Source organism: Neomonachus schauinslandi, chromosome 1, assembly GCF_002201575.2.
Source record: "Neomonachus schauinslandi chromosome 1, ASM220157v2, whole genome shotgun sequence".
Taxonomy (NCBI): domain Eukaryota; kingdom Metazoa; phylum Chordata; class Mammalia; order Carnivora; family Phocidae; genus Neomonachus; species Neomonachus schauinslandi.
Genome location: NC_058403.1, coordinates 210,278,258 through 210,296,129, shown reverse-complemented (window position 1 = coordinate 210,296,129; position 17,872 = coordinate 210,278,258). Strand labels below are relative to the sequence as shown.

The window sequence follows — 17,872 nt, the reverse complement described above, 5'->3', positions numbered from 1 at the left end:
TATCCAAGTGGAGGTGTTGGGTGGACAGTCATACATCTGAGAGCTGATGGAGGGGAGCTCTCAATCTATTTTGAGGTTATGGGCCTCTCACTCCTGGAATGAAACCCTAAGTCCTGGCTAGCATCTAGGAAGCCCTCCATGTCTCCCTCCTGCCCTGCTCACTCACCTTATAGCCAGCCATACTGGTCTCACTGCTCCCCACATATGCTAAGCCCATTCCCTCCAGTGCCCATGTAGAGGTGGTATTTAAATTCATGGGAGAAAGGTCATTCCTCAAAAGGAAATCAGGGTGTTATTCCAAAAGAAGGTGGAATGGATGCTGGATGGCAAAACCCCACAAACATCTATCACAGAGGATTCTAGAAGAGACCCATGACCGCAAAATAGGTTGAGAATTACCAGTTAGTACTTGTGGCTTTTGACACATAATACGTATCCAGTACATTTCATGAATCCAGTACATTGTACATTAGGCTTATGTGGCGGCCTAATGCCATCTGTGTATGTATATGCACGTAATACATAATACTGAAACAAAAACTTTACAAAGTTAGGTTTGTCTTTATCCCATCAATACTTCTCATGTTTTCTACTTCTATCCTGGTCCATTAAAAAAAAAAAAAGACTAAACTGGTCATAACCCATCAACTTGATTTCAAAACCCACTCGATCTGCTGTTAGGCACGGCGGCGGGGGGGGGGCTCTAGTGGACCTCTTGCTTCTGCCCACTCCCCTCCCCTGCTGTCTCCACCACCCCGTCTCCACTACCCCCACTCCCTACCCCTCACTTGTGCCATCTTCTCAAGTACCTAACTGGCCTCCTTGCTTCCCGCTTATGTATAATCCACTGTACCAGAATAAATTTTTCTAAAGTCCAGTTCTGATAAGGAAAAATAATTCTGGTGGTGGCCTCTTCTGAATGGATTTTTCTTTCGTTTGGCCATTCCTTAGTGTTCTTCCATGTGTTTTTTCTCCTCCTTTCCCCTACCTTCCCATGATTACCATGAATAGTACCTTCTCCCAGAAACCTTCACTCAGTCACTAAATGTTTGCTGAACCTACGTATACACTGTGTTAGATTTGGGGAGATACGGTATTGAGCAAGCAAGGCAGACGAGAGCTACTCACCCACAGTGCTTATGGGAAAGGCGGGGTATAAAGGATCCTAATCTAGTGGGAGAGCTTCCAGGAAGGCTTCCTGGAGGAGGTGTCAATCAAGAGAAGCACTAAAGAGGCAGGTGTGTGCGTGAAGGCGTGGAGGTTAGGTGGGAAGTCCAGTGAAGGTGAAAGAGCCCCAGATGAGATCGTGGGCTGAGTTCCAAGAGCAAGAAATAAGAGCATTGAGTGGGCAAAGGGTTTGTGTGGAGAGAGAAAGACAAGTGATAAGTGATGTGGTTGCCAAGGTACAAAAGATGCAGGGAGCTGGTCATCACGATAGTGCTCTCACCCAGTGGTTCTCACCCGGGGTCCGTTCTGCCCCACTCCAGGGGCCACTGGGTGATATCTGGAGACATCTGTGATTGTCATGACTGGGGGAGGGAAGGTGCGCTTGGCAGGGGGTGGGTGAGGCCGGGGATGCTGCTCCACATCCCACAGTGCCCAGCACGCCCCACCAGCAAGAATGGTCTGGTCCCAAGCGTCCACAGTGCCGAGGCCGAGACACAATTGTGGAACGCTTACTCCAGTACTAAGTATTAATTTATTTAAAGCTCACAAGGCTGTGAGGTAGGCCTTTTTATTACCTTTTTTTGCAGATGGAGAAACTGATTTAAGTACAGCTGACCCTTGAACACCATGGGTTTGAGCTGCGTGGGTCCACTTATATGCAGACTTATATCAATAAATTCAGTACAGTGCTGTAAATGTTATTTTCTCTTCCTTATGGTTTCCTTAATAACATTTTCTTTTCTCTGGCTTGCTTTGAGAATACAGTAGATAATACATATAATATACAAAACATGGGTTAATTGACTGTTTATTGGTAAGGCTTCCAGTCACTAGTAGGCCATTAGTTAAGTTGTTGGGGGGTCAAAAGTTATATGTGTGCACTTTCTGGCCGCAAGGAGCGTTGGCGCCTTTAACCCCCATGTTGTTGAAGGGTCATTTGTAATATACCTGAGGACACAGCCCGTGACCGTGGAGTTGGCACTCAAACCTGCATAGCCTAGCCCTATTTCCCCTACCATGCTTCCTTTCCCGGCCAGGAGGAGTTGGGGAGTGGCAAGGAGGAAGGAGAGAGTGACCGTGTTATGGGCATTTTGGGGAAGTAGGAGGGGTGTGGGCAATGAAGGTGGCCCTGGGTTTCTGGTCTGGGTGGTTGGATGGATGGTGGGCAGCGCCGTGATGGAGGCACGAGGAAGAGGCCCGAACGGTCAGATGCTGAGCTCCTATTTTGCTGTGTGGAGGGCGAGGCACCCACACACCTCTGAGCAGTTGTGGGCCGGGCCACTGTGGGGCAAGTCAGCAGCACGTGGAGGGGCATTTCCATTTGGGTATGGACCGGGTCACAGAAGGTGTGGAAGGATGAAGCTCTGGAGTGGGAGCTGGGAGCAGACGGCAACAGCCTGAGCTGTGGGAGGAAAAGTGGTGGAGGGGTGACACCCTCAGCTAGGGAGTCTCTCCCTTCTTAGCACACCCACAGCTGGAGTGTGTGTATGTGTATGTGTGTGTGGGGGGGTGTACCTCACAGCTTGCTTCAGAGTTCTTGCTACCAGAGAGTTCCCAGAGGCAGAACATCTGTGGGTTCCCCTGCCCCCCCCCCCCCCCCCGCGGCTTACTGAACTCTGCGGGTCATCAGGATTGTAATGCAGCTCCATGATCACCAGGGATCCAGGCTCCTTCTGTCTCATTGCTTTGCCATCCTTATTATAGGAGTCCACCTCAAGGTCTAAAATGGCTGTTGATGCTCCAGCCGTCATATCTGCATTCCAGCAGGTAGCTTCAGTTTTCCCATGTGTACAGTGTGGGTAACACCTACTATCAAAAAGAGGAGATTGGACAGAAGCATCTAGTGTGGAGCCATTGTGATTAGAACCTCCCAGAGGCTCTTGGTGGGACTAGGTTCCCTTTGTTGTTTGGCCCTCTGCCCTGAGGGACTTGATAGCCTGTGGGCCTTCAGCAGTCTGTCCTGCTCATCTCCTCTCTGGCTCCTGGGACGGTGGTCATGGAGGCATCACCTGTGCTCACTCCGTCACCAGCCACTCTGGCCCATGAGCAGGGCCTGGCTCTCCTTCTCCAGGGACCCTGCCACCCCAGCACCGGGCCTGGCTCTCAGACAGGGCGGGCTGGGGGTGGCTGCTGCTTGGTGCAAGGGCTGGCACTGCTCAGGGGTCTCAGGCTGGAGAGGGCCTGCAATCGTGAACCACGAGCGGCTGGGGCGAGTCGGGGTTCCGCTGGGTTCTCAGAGCCTGGCAGGGACTCGCCACAGAGACAGGGCCTGGCCGCCCAGCTGAAGGGGAGTCTGCATGGTTGTATCCTGGGAGTTTCCCAAGACTGGCCACAAAATTTGCACCGGGGCCCAGCGCAAAATGAAAGCGTGGGCCCTTTGTTCAAAAACTAGTAAGAATTTCAAGACTGTGATGGCAGAGCATTAAGCCGCATGCAGGCCCTTGGAGGTCCCAGCCCAGGGAAGTAGTAGACGATTTTAGTGTCACCGGGGGGCCTCAGGGCCTCTACTGGGGACAGATGGGCCTGGGCTGGGGCCAGGGCTGAGCATCTCTGGGGCACGTGGGGTGCTGGCCTGGCACGGAGGAGCAACTTTTTAGGGGTGGCTGACCAGGAATTGTGTCCCACATTTCTGGAACATCTTCCCATCCGTGGGCCGTTCCTGGTTCCTGAGCCTGTTGGTCTCCTCTGCAGGGTTTCTTCAAAGTCCTATAATCCCCTGTGTCAGAGCCCCTCCAACTCCTCCAGAGGGGAAGTCCAAACAACTCGGATTCCCCATGGTAATCCCACCAGGCAGCCTCTCTGTGGATGGGGCCCAGGACTTGGCCATTTTAGAACAAGCTCGTGCAGTGATTCGTCCCAAGTTTGGCCCCCCACCCATCTACCGAATAAGCCCTGGGAACAACTGGTGGGTTTCATCAGTGCCTGGAGCCGGGGTTTATTCTGCCATATCTGAGTAAGTCTAGTCTGCTTACAAATAGTCTTGACCATCCTGGGCTGAGAATTGTTTTCTTGTCATCTCTAGCCCAGAGCTGGCCTTGCCAAATGAAGCTCAGGGAATCTGCTCCTTCTGGAACACTCCCCAGAGTCAAGAACAAAGTGCTGGAGGCCACTGCTTCTCCTTGGAGCCTCGCAGGGCAGGAGCCCGGCCAGGTTGGCTGTCCAGGGCAGGGGACTGGCCTGAAGGGAGGCCTGCATCCTCCCAGGCCACCGTGTGTGTGTGTGTTTGTCGGGGAGAAGCTGGAGTGTGGATCGCGTGTGTTCAATGCCATGAAAAACAAGAACGGGCTTGGAAGGCGCGTGTCTTTACCGTCATTTGTATTGTCCCTTATGGAATCCTGCAAAGGCAGGAGCGTAAGGCGGAAACCCGGTTTGTACTGCTCACCCCCCGTGGAAGACAAGGCAGGCCATTACAATCCGAGAACTGTGAGCTTAAATGTCTCCCAGGAGAGGAGATATATATATTTTAAAGACATTCTTTCTGTCTGACTTCATCTAAGTCTTGAACTGTAAAACCAGAGAAACGTCGTGATGAGGATAGACTTCTGGTTTCTAAGACAAGCGCCTAGCTTTCCTGTCTTTCCCCTCCACACCGCCCTGCACACCTGGTGTGGGCCTAGGAGTGCCCAGCGCTCCTGCTTGTTGGGAAGTAAGCTTTTTAAAGGCCACGTGAGTTTACATTAGTACCTTCTGTGTGAATGAGAAAAAAAATATTGGGGACTGAATATACTGCAATATACATGTTCATAAGAAACGTTCTAATAACAATTAGAGCACAAAACTATTGGTATAAACATATTTCCAAAAGGAGAAACTATTGCATTTCATAAGATGGTGCTTCCTAGACCAGAGGTTTGTCTTTCTTCTTTGCAGTTGGTTTGGGGGCAGGACTCTTGCATGGAGCTAACCAAGTGCGATGTGTTACAGCGGATCTGGATCCGGAGTGTTCAAAGTTCAAGGGCTGTGCAAGTCCTCAGGATTCATTTAGCCCAGAGAAGAGTGTTGACTTTGAGCAGTTCAAGATGGGACTTGCCCCGGGTCAAAGTGCTCCAGGATTGCTAATTTAAAGGCAGGCATTCCAGAAGATTCTACACGGCAGGAGCCAGGCAGGCTTGGCCCGATGGCTGCTCTCTGAAGACACCACTGAAACACCAACCACCCAGCCTCCTTGGAACAAACTCATTCCAGACCTGGCAGTTTGGCTTGACATTGGCTGTGACCTTGGACAGAACCCAAATCCTTCCAGTTGCTGATAAAACTTCTGGTCTTGGTTCTTAAAGACACCACTATGTCTTGGCATGGGCGGCCCATTTCCGTGACTGGTTCTCTGGGCCACATGGGGCCATGGCGATTGACAGCTGCCTCTGGGGATGTTAGGTGTCTGCAGATGGGGCTCCTGTGGGCCTGTGGGCCGGCCTCCATGCCTCAGCACAGCCAGCAGGGCAGGAGGCCCTGGGCACAGCACGGAGAAGGTCCCTTCCCACCACAGGGCACCAAGGCAGGGGGCTCTGTGGACACCGGTCAGCTCAGGACTGCCCAACAGCTGCAGGACACCCCTTCCCTCCTGGGATCTGAGTTTTAAAAAATAATGGTGGAAGCTGGAAGCAGCTGATCCGAGGAGAAGCCCAATGTGGAGGTGCCCGCTCGTCCATCGTGGCCCCTTTCAGCTCTCAGGCGGGATGGGTAGACTTGGACCAAAGTTCATGGTCCGGCAGAGGAGAGAAGAACACTCAGAAGGAAAAGATGACCCAGGAGGCACCGGGTGAGCAGCTCAGGCACTCGGGAACCCAATGTGACCTTCTGTTGTGGTTCACGAGGGTTTTTCTTCTGGAGGGCGCCCCCGTGAGTCAGAGCAAAGGTCACGTCATCTAAGAGGCACTATTACAGTAGAGCTCGAGGGGCCCGGTCTGGAGCCTGGGGAAGGCACCGCAGAGCTAGATGCCCTGCAGGGAGTGGTTCGGGTCACTGCGCTCCCGCTTCACCAGGGGCTCGCCCAGGCTGCGGGCGTCAGAGTTGGCCTCACGGCCACGATCCTCGCGGAGGTCATCTGCAGGGTTAGCGTTGCGGATGAGGAGTGTGGGCGCAGGAAGGAGAGGGAGAGAGAAGCACATACTCAGAGAGGTGCACAGGTGTGGACACTGCCCTGCAGTGCCCAGGGAGGCCTTCTTCCTGGAGAGCTCCCTTGACCAGTGTCCATTTGCTGGGTCACATTCTTGGCAGGGTCCCCCTCAGCAGTTGGTGCCCCCTACCCTGTGGGGCAGGGAATGGGTTGGGGTAGGGGCAAGTGGATGCAGGCAGCCCAGGACTGTGGCCCTGCTCCTGGGCCTGATGTGGAGGTGCCTGGGGAGCAGGATTAGATGGCATCCCAAAGCACCCACCCAAGAAGGAGGTGCAGGGCTGCTCCTCTGAGCCCCAGCAGGGGCCAGGCCCGCATAAGCATCACTGGGACACCTGCTGCTGCCCAGGCCTCACCAGCCTGTCTGGATGCCAGCTCCTGAAGGCCCTCAAACCCACCCTGGGAGCTGCCTCGATGTCTACTAGGCCCAGGGTGGGAGGAATAGCCCCTGGGAGAGCCTCACGGAAAAGCCACGGACACACCCACCTTTATCGAGCAGTGTCAGCGATAGGGAAGCGAGATCGTTGAACTGAAAGAGAGAAGCCCAGAGTCAGGGGCCTCCACAGAGGGGCCTGGTCCTGGTGAATGTCAGCACTGTCCTCTATCTGTAGTTAACACAGGCTTCGCTTGTAAAGGAGAGTGGTTCCCCCATGAGAAGTGGCGCTGATGCTGGTGTGTCCCCTCTGGCACCTTCTGGGTCTTGCCTGGGAGCTGCTGGAGGGCTGAGTGGGTGCTGACTGCTCAGGCCACTGAAAGGACAGGGACTGTGGCCTCTAAAGGTGACAGGCTTATTATGTACTAAAAGCTCTCTAGGCATCACCTCATTTTTTCCTCAAAACAACCCCACATGACCCGGCAATTCTGCTCCTAGGAATGTACTCAAAAGAAGTGAACACAGGTATTCAAACAAGAATGTGTGCCCACAGCAGCGCAAAGCTGTAAACAACCCATGTGATCATCAGCATATGAACAGGTAAAGCCAAATGTGGACTGTCCGTGCAAGGAAATATTATCTGGCCACAGAAGCAGTGAGGCAATGATCCGCGCTACAGTGCGGCTGCATCTTGCAAAGATGATGTGGAGTGACAGATGCCAGATAAGAAAGGCCACACCCACGTATGATTCCACCCGGGTATGGCGCCCACAACAGGCAGATCCTGGCAGAAAGCAGGGTGGTGGGTGCCAGCGCCTGGGGAGAGGGATGGTGGTGACTGCTGATAGGGGTGGGGTTTGCCTTTGGGGTGATGGAATGTTCTGGACTTAGAAGTGGTGGCTGCACAACTCTTAGTGTACTAAATGCCACTGAATCGTTCACTTTAAAATGGCCAGAATGGTACATTTTATATGTCCGTTCCAACAGGAGACCTCCCACGGGCCGGGTGTTCCAGGTCTCATTTCAGGGGCAGGAACGCTCTAGGAGGCGGAGGGGCCAGGGCTGAACCCAGGCCAGTGGGCTCCAGCCTGCGAGCGCTTTCCCACCCACAGGCCTCCTGTGAGTGTTTTCTCTTTGGGCCGTCCACTGTGTCACACACACTGCCCATGGCGTGCCGGGGTCCCCAGGGCAGGAGGGGCCCTCACCTCTCCCATCACAGCAATGGGCGTCTCTCCGGTCGCCTCGGCGACACGGTGCTCCACCAGGTAGAACATGTACTCGTCATAGAGCAGGCGGATCAGGTGGAAGGAGCCAAAGCTGGCGGCGCTGCGTAGCGTGAGGTCGCGGATCACCATGGAGCTGGGGGGATGGACAGACAGAGGCTGGGGACTTCCGGGGAGCATGGACTCGCAGGCAGGCAGTCGGGCCAGGCTTTTTGGGGGGGGGGGGCCCATAGATCCCACGAGGGGCCTGCCAGCCACCCAGACCGCCCCTGTGTCCGTTGTGACAGGCAGGGGTGGAGGGGAGGCGGGCGGGGCGGTCAGCTCTAAGCAGGGGGCCGTGGAGACGGGACATTGTCTCTGTCTGACACAAGCCTTAGCCAATGGCCTGTGGTCAGTCGTAGTGCCCTTACGACTCGCCCACGGCGGGCAGCCTTTCCCGGCCTTCCCTCCTCCTGGGATTCCCTCCCATCCAGCCTTGGCTCCTCAGTCAGTGGTTTAGGTGCCTAAAACAAGACAGAACGTCAGGGAGCTTCCGCCTCTTTCATTTGCAGCAGGGGCTGGGGACGTATGGCCCCAAATCCAGACCAGATCCAGCCCACTGCCCACTCCTGTACATCCCGCGAACTAACAATGGGTTTTACAGGTTTAAATGGTCGGAGACACAGTCAAAAGAAGAATTATGTTTCACGACCCGTGAAAAGTACCTGAAATTCAGTTTGGTGTCCATAAATAAAGTTTTATTGGCACATTGGTCATGCCTGTTCATTTACATGTTGTGTGCCGATAAAAGTTTATTTATTTCTTGGAAATACTTACTATCTGATTCTTCACAGAAAAAGCGGCCCCTGATCTAAAGGGATGAGATCACTTGGCACCCGACCCCAAACACCCGACTGCCCCACCTCAGAGCTTCCCCACTCATCGCTGTGGTAGCAAAAGAACCATGAGGGGACAAGGCAGGAGGAGATGTGTGTGAGCCCCCGACAGAGTCACCAAGCAGGGGGCCCTGCACAGCAGTAGCTCTGACGCCGTGTGGCCCAAGCATCCCAGAACCAAGCTGGAGGTGACGTGTGCGATTCTGAGGGAACCCTCGAACCACCAGCCACGAAGGGCCAGGCTCCCCCCTCCACAGTGGCAGCAGCGAAGCTCAAGCTCAAGCCAATCACCTCATTTCCTTGCTTTGCTCCCGCAAATTCTCTGTAAACACCTCTCCCCTCGCTCACTGAGCACCTGCGGGTTGGGGCTGCTCCAATCAACTTTTGAAAATGTTAGCGTGCCCTGTTATTTTTTTTTTTAACAGGCTGACACTCTGTGCTTGTGTGGGAACGATGGGGTGTGCAGGTGAGTCGGTAAGAGCAGCTGATGACATTATACTTAAGGCTTCGCACGTCCTCCTGGGCCGGCGCGTAGATGCACTCTTAAGGCACTTGGTTTGGCAGTGGGGGAAAGAGAGGTGGCTTCAGCAGGCTGTGGATCTGAGACGGCTTAGCAAAGGCAGCCAAGGAGGGAAGCCAGGTGCTGACCACCACGTCCAGACCAGCATGTGGAAAGCAAAGGTCGCTTGAACGTGTGTGAACCCAAAGGCCGAGTCAGTGGACAGAGTGGAACGGCTTGGGATTTGGGCTGTTTTCTCCTCAGAAGCTCCTTGGCTCTGTATGGCCAAGCCCCCTAAAGGTAAACAAGCGAACTCGGATTTTGGGTCCCCAGCGGGGGGTGGGGGAGTGGAGGGGGATGTCTCTGCGTGCCCCTTCCCCCACCCGGGGAGCCGTGGCTTGGCCGTTAATGCTGCACCAGCCCTTCTCCCGAATGCCTCATGTCAGCCAGAGGAGAGCACAGGTCTGGAAAGAAAAGTTGCAGGCTGTCTCCGTCAGCACACGGTGCCTGCCCCGGGAGCCTGGTGAGCGGGCCGCTGGACCTTCGGAGCCCACCATGCCCGCCTTCCCTGGGTTCTCTCGGAAACCAAGCCGGACTTACCTGTAAAAGGACCATTTCAGAAGGAACTGGCGGGCAGCCTTGGGGAAGCTGGGGCTGCCGGCATGCTGCTTCAGGACCTGGGTGACCACGTTGTCCAGCCAGCTGGCCCACTGGTCCAGGGAGCTCTGCTGCTGCAGGGTCAGCTTGAAGTCCTGCTCCAGCCGCTGCACCATGCTCTCCTCACACTGGCACACCCACGAGGCCTGCTCCTGCGGGGCGTGGGCGGCAGGTCAGGGTGGCCCCCCACCCCCACCCCCGGCCCAGCGCCGTGTGGGGTGCGGGGGGAGCATGGGGGCCAGCACCCACTCTGGGCCTTTGCCGGCTGCCACTTGAGCCCCCGGGGTGGAGCCGGACAGACGGACAGCCAGAGGGGGAGCCTGCCCTGGTTCCAAACGCGGAAACCCATGTTTCCTGGGGCCAAAGCTCAGACCACACACCGTGTGTTTGTGGTGTTTTAAGTGCTCCTTTCTCTAAAGGTGTGTGTGTTTATTTAGCGGATGAATTCAGAGCCTGAACTCAGCGTGAGTATCACTGAGGCAGGACGCGCAGGAACACAGCCTGCACTTTTCTGAGCCCAGAGGAGAGAGCTGTGAAAATGGCAGCAGGAAGGTAGATTCTTTTTTTTTTTTTTTTTAAAGATTTTATTTATTTATTTGAGAGAGAGAGAATGAGAGACAGAGAGTTTGAGAGGGAGGAGGGTCAGAGGGAGAAGCAGACTCCCTGCCGAGCAGGGAGCCCGATGCGGGACTCGATCCCAGGACTCCAGGATCATGACCTGAGCCGAAGGCAGTCGCTTAACCAACTGAGCCACCCAGGCGCCCAGGAAGGTAGATTCTTAAGGAGGGTGACCCAAGGTGTGGGTCCCAGCACCTGGAGGCCTGGGGGGCTGCAGGGAGGGGGCTTCCGCCCTGACCCTGTTCTCATGCATACTGGGTTTTGCTGCGGGTTGCATTTTGTGGTTTTGAGCCTTTTTCTCGAGGCTAGAAGGCGGGGTGGGGGTCGCTGATCTGCAGCCCGGTCCCCACGCCCCATCCCAGGTCATGGGGAATTGCATTGGAGAAAGTCACCTGCACGTTGGCGAAGTCCACGCGGTTGAGGTCACTGAGCATCTGGTTGATCTGGGAGGTGTTCTGCAGCACAGCGCGCGCCGCCTGAGCGAGGTGGTTGAGCGACGTGTATCTGCGCAGGGTCTGGGCAAAGGCGCTGACCACGCCGACCTGTGGCCGGGGGAGGTGCAGACGGTGAGGTGCGGGGGAGAGCGCATTCTCTCCTCTCTGTGGAGGGGATCGTGGGCTCCGGGACAGTGCGGAGGGGAGGGAGGGGGGACCCACCCTTCCGACGGTCTCAAGGACCCGAAGAGTGAGAATAAGCGAAGGACACGAACCTCCTGAGGCATCTTGGCATCTAGAGCAGACGCCATAGCGTCGCTGAATTAGCACCCGGGACAGGGTGCTGACGCCGCTGTTTCTAGAATTCCTTCGGCTCTCTGGAGCGGCCGGGGCGGGGGAATACGGATCCCTGGGTGCCACTGGATCAAGCTTGGTGGGGCCGGGGCCTGGGAATCTGCGATTTTACCCACTTGGTTTTTTTTTAATAAGCATGGCTATGTTTCTTTTTTTTGTTGTTAAGATTTTATTTATTTATTAGAGAGGGAGCGCGTGCGTGCACAAGCAGGGGGAGCGGCAGGCAGAGGGAGAAGCAGGCTCTCCGCTGTGCAGGGAGCCCCACGCGGGGCTCGATCCCAGGACCCTGGGATCACGAGCTGAGCTGAAGGCAGACGCTCAGCCGACTGAGCCCCAGGCGCCCCGCACCCTGAGGTTTGAGTCACTGGTCGGACAGATTGTTCCAGACCGCGGTCAGGGCGGCCCGTCTTGGAGCGCGGCCTCACCTGTGCGCAGGTCTCTAAGCGGCGCTTGCGAGAGCAGCCGTCACTCTCTTCTGCGCATGGAGGCCCACTCTCCACATTTTAAATTCTGCTTTGCGGCCAAGACTATTGCAGTAAGGGTGACAGCAAGGAGTTTAAACCCTCCCGCCCGTGAGGTGCACAGAAACATTCTATCTGTTCTGAATCCACCCAAATGCATCACAGCAAATGACAGCTTCTGTTGGGCCCCTCCCTGCGAGTGTCCGTCCCACATTGCCAGCATCCTCGAGGCTTCGTGGGGGGCAGGGGACTCATGGTCCTCAGGACCCTCGGGAGCGGCCTGCTTTGCCTGGGCACAGGGCCAAGAGCCCCTCCCTGAGCCCTTCCCAGCTGCCCCCCAGAGCAGAGCGGTTACCTTGGTCTGGATGACCTGCTGTGGGAAGTCTCTCATGGCGTTCGTCAACCAGCCTTCCAAGCTCTTGGCAAAATTACGGATGGCCTGTGTCAAGGTACCTGGGGGACACAAGCCATGACACAGTGAGAAAGGCAGTCCTGATCCCCATCAGGATCAGCAGGAATGGAAGAGGCGCACATGCAATGAAGCTGTTGGAGCAAGAGAAAGGCGGCTGAGCACACATGGACGAGGGACCAGGGAGAACGTAGGGCATTTAGTGAGGGAGGCGCCGGGTGAGAATTGGGGCCACCCAGTGCCTTCATCTCTGTTCCTCTGCCTCCTTCCTTAGTGGTCCCCTCACCCAGCGCGACTCTGCCCCCGGGGACACTGGGGGGTGTGTACAGACATCTGTGGTCGTCCCAGTGGGGGAAGCTCCAGCATCGAGCGGGTGGGGGCTGGGCTCAACCCCCCCTTTAGTGCCCAGGACGGCCCAGCATTACAGAGAACAGTCCACAGTGCTGAGGAGAAGCCCTGACCCACACACATGCATGTACAGATCTTCCACCAACTTCCGAGTTTATTGTGAGGTGCTGGCAAATAAGAAACAAATCAGACTGTTTAAAAAGAAAAAACTTCAAAAATGTAAAAGCAAATATACCCCAACCCAAACCTGAACACGGAGACTCTAACTGCGCATTGCGGTGAACAGCTCCGGGGCGGGCAAGCCCAAAGGAGAAGCGCAGCGGTTTGGCTGTTTCCCATTTTGTGGCACAAAAGCAGCAGACCAGTTCATTAAGAAAGACCGAAGTTTCCGTCGTGCCAAAGGGCACAAAAACCGATAGGTCACCACCAGGTGTACCCATGCTCTGCCCCCCCCCCCCCCCCCCCGCAGTCATTCCTTAAGCGTGAGGCCTCAGGGCCCAGCATCCTCACTCCGGGGCTTCTACCCTCAGGACCCTGGGGGCTGCAAGGGAGAGCCTATAAGGGGCTGGCAGGGCATGCCTCCTGCGGGGAGGCCCTGGAGGCAGAGGGGCACAGCGGGTGGAGACCCTCCCAGGGCTTTCAGCAAACGTGCAGACAGGGAGGGGTAGGGCTATCCCGTGACCTCGGCCCCACTCTGGGGATCTCCTGGGGGGCATCCCGGGTCCCAGAGGAACTTGGAGACTGGAGTGTCACTGGGAGCCCCGCAGCACCGAGCACGCCAAAGCCCGGGCCAGTGCTGGCGGGCGGTGACCCAAGGGTGACAGGCCTCCCCAGAGCCACGAGCTGGCCCTCCGCTTGGCCTCGTTCTGGGGGCAGGGCAGGGAAAGCACAGGGGTGCCGGGGGGGCACAGCAGCCCACAGAGCTGCTTACTGGGCACCGGCCGCAGCACGTCGGGGATGAGGATCTCCACCAGGGCCTGGTACAGGATGTGGTCGCAGTTCCTCATCCACTTGAGAATGGGCTCGCATTTACACAGAGACACCAGCTTGTCCTTCGGGAGGACGGCGCCTTCAGGTTCCCCGTCGCTGTGGGGGACGGGACAGCCGGGGTGAGCCGCGGCCCGCAGGGTGTCAGAGGGCCCCCGGGACAGACCTCGCCCCACCTCTCATTCCCCAGTGGGCCCGCGCCGCCCCCTTCCCTGCCTGTGGCCGGGGGATGACATGTCCCCTATTTGGGCCGGCATGGGGTCCCCTCTACAGTGTCTCGTGCTGAAGCAAGGGAATGGGCAACACAGTCAGTGTGGAAACCACATACACACACACACACACACACACACACACACACACACACACACAGAAGGGGGCTCTGAGCGCCGATTCTTGGAAAGGGGACGCATTTGTCTGTGGGTCACAGTGTGGGTGTCCGCAGCCTGCAGGTTAGCGCCGGGGTCCTGGGAAATGAGCTGGTGGCTCCGTGGCCACTGGGGGCGGGGGCAGGGCGAGGGCAGTTACCTGGCAGGTAGAGAGGCAGGGCCATCGCCCGAGGAGGCTTTTGAGTTCCAGAAGGAAAGCCACAGCTTCTCAATGTAGTGAAACTGGAGGTTCACCACGACGTCTAAAGTTGCCTGCGAATAAACACAGCCGTCGACCTCACGGGTGTGCGTGTTAAAAAGTGTGCCTATCACGTGTTGTCGGGACATGCCAAGCGGGCAGCGTGGAGAGCTGCAGTGGGGTCCCCTGAAATCCAGAGAGAGACCCCAAGAGAGGACAGACAGACGTGCCACGGTTTAGAGGGGGGAGATTCTATCTACTTGGCGAGAGGAAGCAGGGGGCCGCTCCCGCCTCTTCCTCCTCCTCCAGGTCACCCAGGGACACCTGGTGATGTTGGAGAGTTTGGCAGTTCTGGCGACGCGGGAGGCTGACCGCCTCACCGGGTTGTGGGGGGAGGGCAGGCTCGCTCGGCTCTCCAACCCCGGCCCTGGGGGGACCCCAGGGTCTCCCCGGGCGGGGCAGGGGGAGGGCAGTCACCTCGCAGTGCCGCCGGTAGACCAGCTGCAGGGCCTTGACGTCGTGCGGCGTGATGCTCTCCTGCAGCAGGACGCTGCCCAGGTCGGGCGCTGGGAACTCCGGGAAGACGTGAGAGACATCTGGGAGGAAAACGGGCCTTAGCCGAGCTGCAGAAGGGCCACGTATAGGAGGCCCATGTGCTGGGGGATTAGGGTCAGGGTTAGGGTTGCCAGTGACTGCTCCACAGCCCTGGGTCTCACAACTTTTAAGCTTTGGTTTTCTCAGGGACGGAATGGGGAAAACACTGTCATCTCCCAGGGACAGTGAATATGCAGATGAGCCCTGAGCCCAGGCCCCGGCACTCAGCGGGCGCTCCCATCACCCCAGCGTGGGGGCCACCCCAGGCAGTGAATCTGGGGAGGGAGCCAGCCATGGCTGTCCCTAGTTACTTCCCTGAAGGGTTCTGTCTGGGCTCCAAAAACACACTAAACGTAGATGAAGGCCACTGACGCCTTCGGTGTGTGTGCCCATGGACGCTGACTGCAGCGAGCCTCCCTGGGCGCAACCCATGAGGCAGGCTGCGAGTCAGGCGCTCCCCGGGGCGGCCGTGGCACCAGCAGGGGAGGGGCTCTCACAGGGAAGGGCCAGGCAGCCGTGGGTCAGGCCAGCAGGAGGGGAGAGCCAGTTTTTTTTTTTTTAATTTTTTTTTTTTTTAAGATTTTATTTATTTGCGAGAGAGAGAATGAGAGACAGAGAGCATGAGAGGGAGGAGGGTCAGAGGGAGAAGCAGACCCCCTGCCGAGCAGGGAGCCCGATGTGGGACTCGATCCCGGGACTCCAGGATCATGACCTGAGCCGAAGGCAGTCGCTTAACCAACTGAGCCACCCAGGCGCCCCGGGAGAGCCAGTTTTAAGGAGTCCTGAGCATCGTAAATGCTCCAGGGAAGCAAGGAAGAGACCCGAGGAGGGTAGCCAAGTCCTGAGGCAACAGGTTTTAAAATACATCCAGTCTTCTTTCCGATGGGCATTTCCTTTTCTTTACTTCTTTTCCTGATGGTCACTTTACACACTCATTCTGGGGGCATCTGCTGACTATTCTAAAATCTTGGGGATGCCACAAAGGTTGATCTAGAACATTTCTACGTCAGGAGGTATTCTACAAGCCAACTGTTTCAAGCACCCCTGCAGATGCTGCAGGTGCTGAAACCCGCGAGCCCCAGAAGAGCTGAGTGGACACGGGAGCTTCCCCGGGAGGCCCTGCCCGCGGGGCGGGGGGCACTCACCTATGTACTGCTGGTGGTGCTGGCTCTGCGCGGCCATGGCCTGCTCTGGTGTGCTGTGCAGGCTGCCATGCGAACCACTGTCCCCGAGGCTGTCTGTCTTCTGGGCTGGCCGGTACCTGGGCAGGGGACACTGCGCCATCACGAGGCCCTAGCTGTACGGCCCGAAGGGGGCTCAAGGAGCACAGAACTGAGCAGGATTCAGTTTGGGGTGGGTGTGTGTGTGTGTGTAATGTTTAAAAACTTGTGGTAAAATACACACAACATGAAATTCACCATTGTAACTGTCTCTAAGTGCACAGCTCAGCGGCGTGAAGCACACTCACGCCGTCCTGAGACCACCCCATCCTGTGTCCCCAGAACGTTCCATCTCCTCACACAGAGACCCTGTCCCCACGAAGCATGGACTCCCCACCCCTTGCCCCAGCCCCCGCTCCCACCCTCTCCTCTCTGTCTCTGTGGACGGGACTCCTCTGGGGACCTCCTGGGAGTGGGGTCCTGTGGGATGTGTCCTTCTGGGTCTGGCTCTTCTCACTGAGCCCAGTGTCCTCAGGGTCCCTCCATGTCGTGGCAGGTGTCAGGCGTCCTTCCTTTTTAAGACTGAGTAACATTCCGTTGTCTGGATGGACACATTGGCGTATCCATTCATCTGCTGATGGATATTCAGGGTTGCTTGTGTGTGTGTGCGTGTGTGTGTGTATTTTTTTTCCCCCTAATACTTCTCCCTTAGAAGATAAGTGAACTTCTTTATATAGAATCACAAATATCTTACTATTATATGGTCTCAAAGGAAATTCTGGGACTTTTTTTTGCCTTGAGTCAGAAAGCAGTGGACAGCCTGTCCTGGCGGCAAACGGGAAACATTCCCCAAGAAGGGCTCCCCAGGGCCCGGCGTGCCTTGAGCCCAGCAGGCGGCTGCGAGGTGGTGATGGTGGTGCTGTGGGAAGAGCGGGGGGACCCAACTCCAGTGGGGAGCGCCTTTCCTTGTGGAAAGTGGGGCCAGGCTTCCCGTGAGGATGGAGAAAAGCCTCTCAGACACGTGTGGACTGCCTGACTCGGGCGGTGGTTCCAAGCGCAAATGGCACGAGCCTGTCGCCATGAGATGTACAGCTGCTCCTAAGATAATACTCTGCCTGGTGTCGTGATTCACGGGTGTTTGTAGGGGCCCAAACCCCAAACCAAACAACAACAAGAAGCTACAGAGTCCAGGTCTGGACAAATAGCTTCAGGATGGACTGTTGGTTCCACTCCTATCTGTTGGCTGCTGGAGAATGTCCTGGAGACTCTCTTCTGTGACCTCCAACTCCTGCGATTGGACATGTGGTTTAGAGTCCCTGGGATGGCCTTAGAGCCACTAAAGTGGGTTCTTAGCCACACACGGATGGGCCAAGTTATGAAGGTGCCACGTGGAGCAGTCTGGACTCTGGAGAGGAGCCAGGGACAGAGGGAAGCAGGAAAGGAGAGGTGACTGCAGGACTGCCAGGGAGGTGACATTTGAGTGGGGCCATGAACCAGGGGCCTGCAAATCCCAGCTGTGGAGGGCCAGTGCTGCTCCTTGTTTTGTGAATAAAGTTTTATTGGCACACAGCCACGCCCATTGGTCTCTGTATCACCTGTGTCGGCTTTCATGCTACCATGGAGGACTGAATAGTCTTGACAGAGTGGCCTGCAAAGCCTAAGATATTTGCTCTTTGGCCCTTTACAGAAAGGTTTGCTGACCCCTGCCTTAAAAGATGAGTCAGTGTGTGATGGATAGAGAAGAGAACATTCCAGAAAATGACCAGGCCTTTCCAGCCATTGGATCAGAATGTCAGGAAGAAGCAGCAACTTAAGTATATAAGCTTCTTTCTCCAGGCTTCTTGGGTTAGTTTCAGTGTTCTCTCTTTTTTTCCCCCCTATAGTTGAAAATTAAAGATCTAGGATTCCAGCTCTATGATATTCTGGAAAAGGCAAAACTATGGGGACAGTAGAAGGGTCAGTGGCTGCCGGAGGTTGAGGGGAGGGAAGGATGAATAGTCAGGACACAGAGCATTTTCAGGGCAGTGAAACTACTC

The 17,872-nt window shown here is 56.1% G+C and overlaps 1 protein-coding gene across 2 annotated transcripts in view; it reads right to left on the bottom strand.

Moving 5' to 3' along the window:
* Positions 1-4,420: 4,420 nt before the first annotated feature.
* RFX2 (regulatory factor X2) overlaps positions 4,421-17,872 on the bottom strand; it is an 89,739-nt gene continuing 76,287 nt past the window's right edge. Inside the window, exons 9-18 of one of the 2 annotated variants that reach the window (XM_021705569.2) lie at positions 15,822-15,937; positions 14,560-14,678; positions 14,044-14,156; positions 13,463-13,617; positions 12,130-12,227; positions 10,918-11,067; positions 9,851-10,059; positions 7,859-8,012; positions 6,767-6,809; positions 4,421-6,211 (exon numbers count right to left, since the gene is read on the bottom strand). In XM_021705569.2, coding sequence (XP_021561244.1) covers positions 6,099-6,211; positions 6,767-6,809; positions 7,859-8,012; positions 9,851-10,059; positions 10,918-11,067; positions 12,130-12,227; positions 13,463-13,617; positions 14,044-14,156; positions 14,560-14,678; positions 15,822-15,937 — 1,270 coding nt within the window. In that variant the 3' untranslated portion in view covers positions 4,421-6,098. Of the gene's footprint in view, positions 6,212-6,301; positions 6,415-6,766; positions 6,810-7,858; positions 8,013-9,850; positions 10,060-10,917; positions 11,068-12,129; positions 12,228-13,462; positions 13,618-14,043; positions 14,157-14,559; positions 14,679-15,821; positions 15,938-17,872 lie in introns of those variants that run through there. The other variant, XM_021705570.1, reaches the window with a different exon arrangement.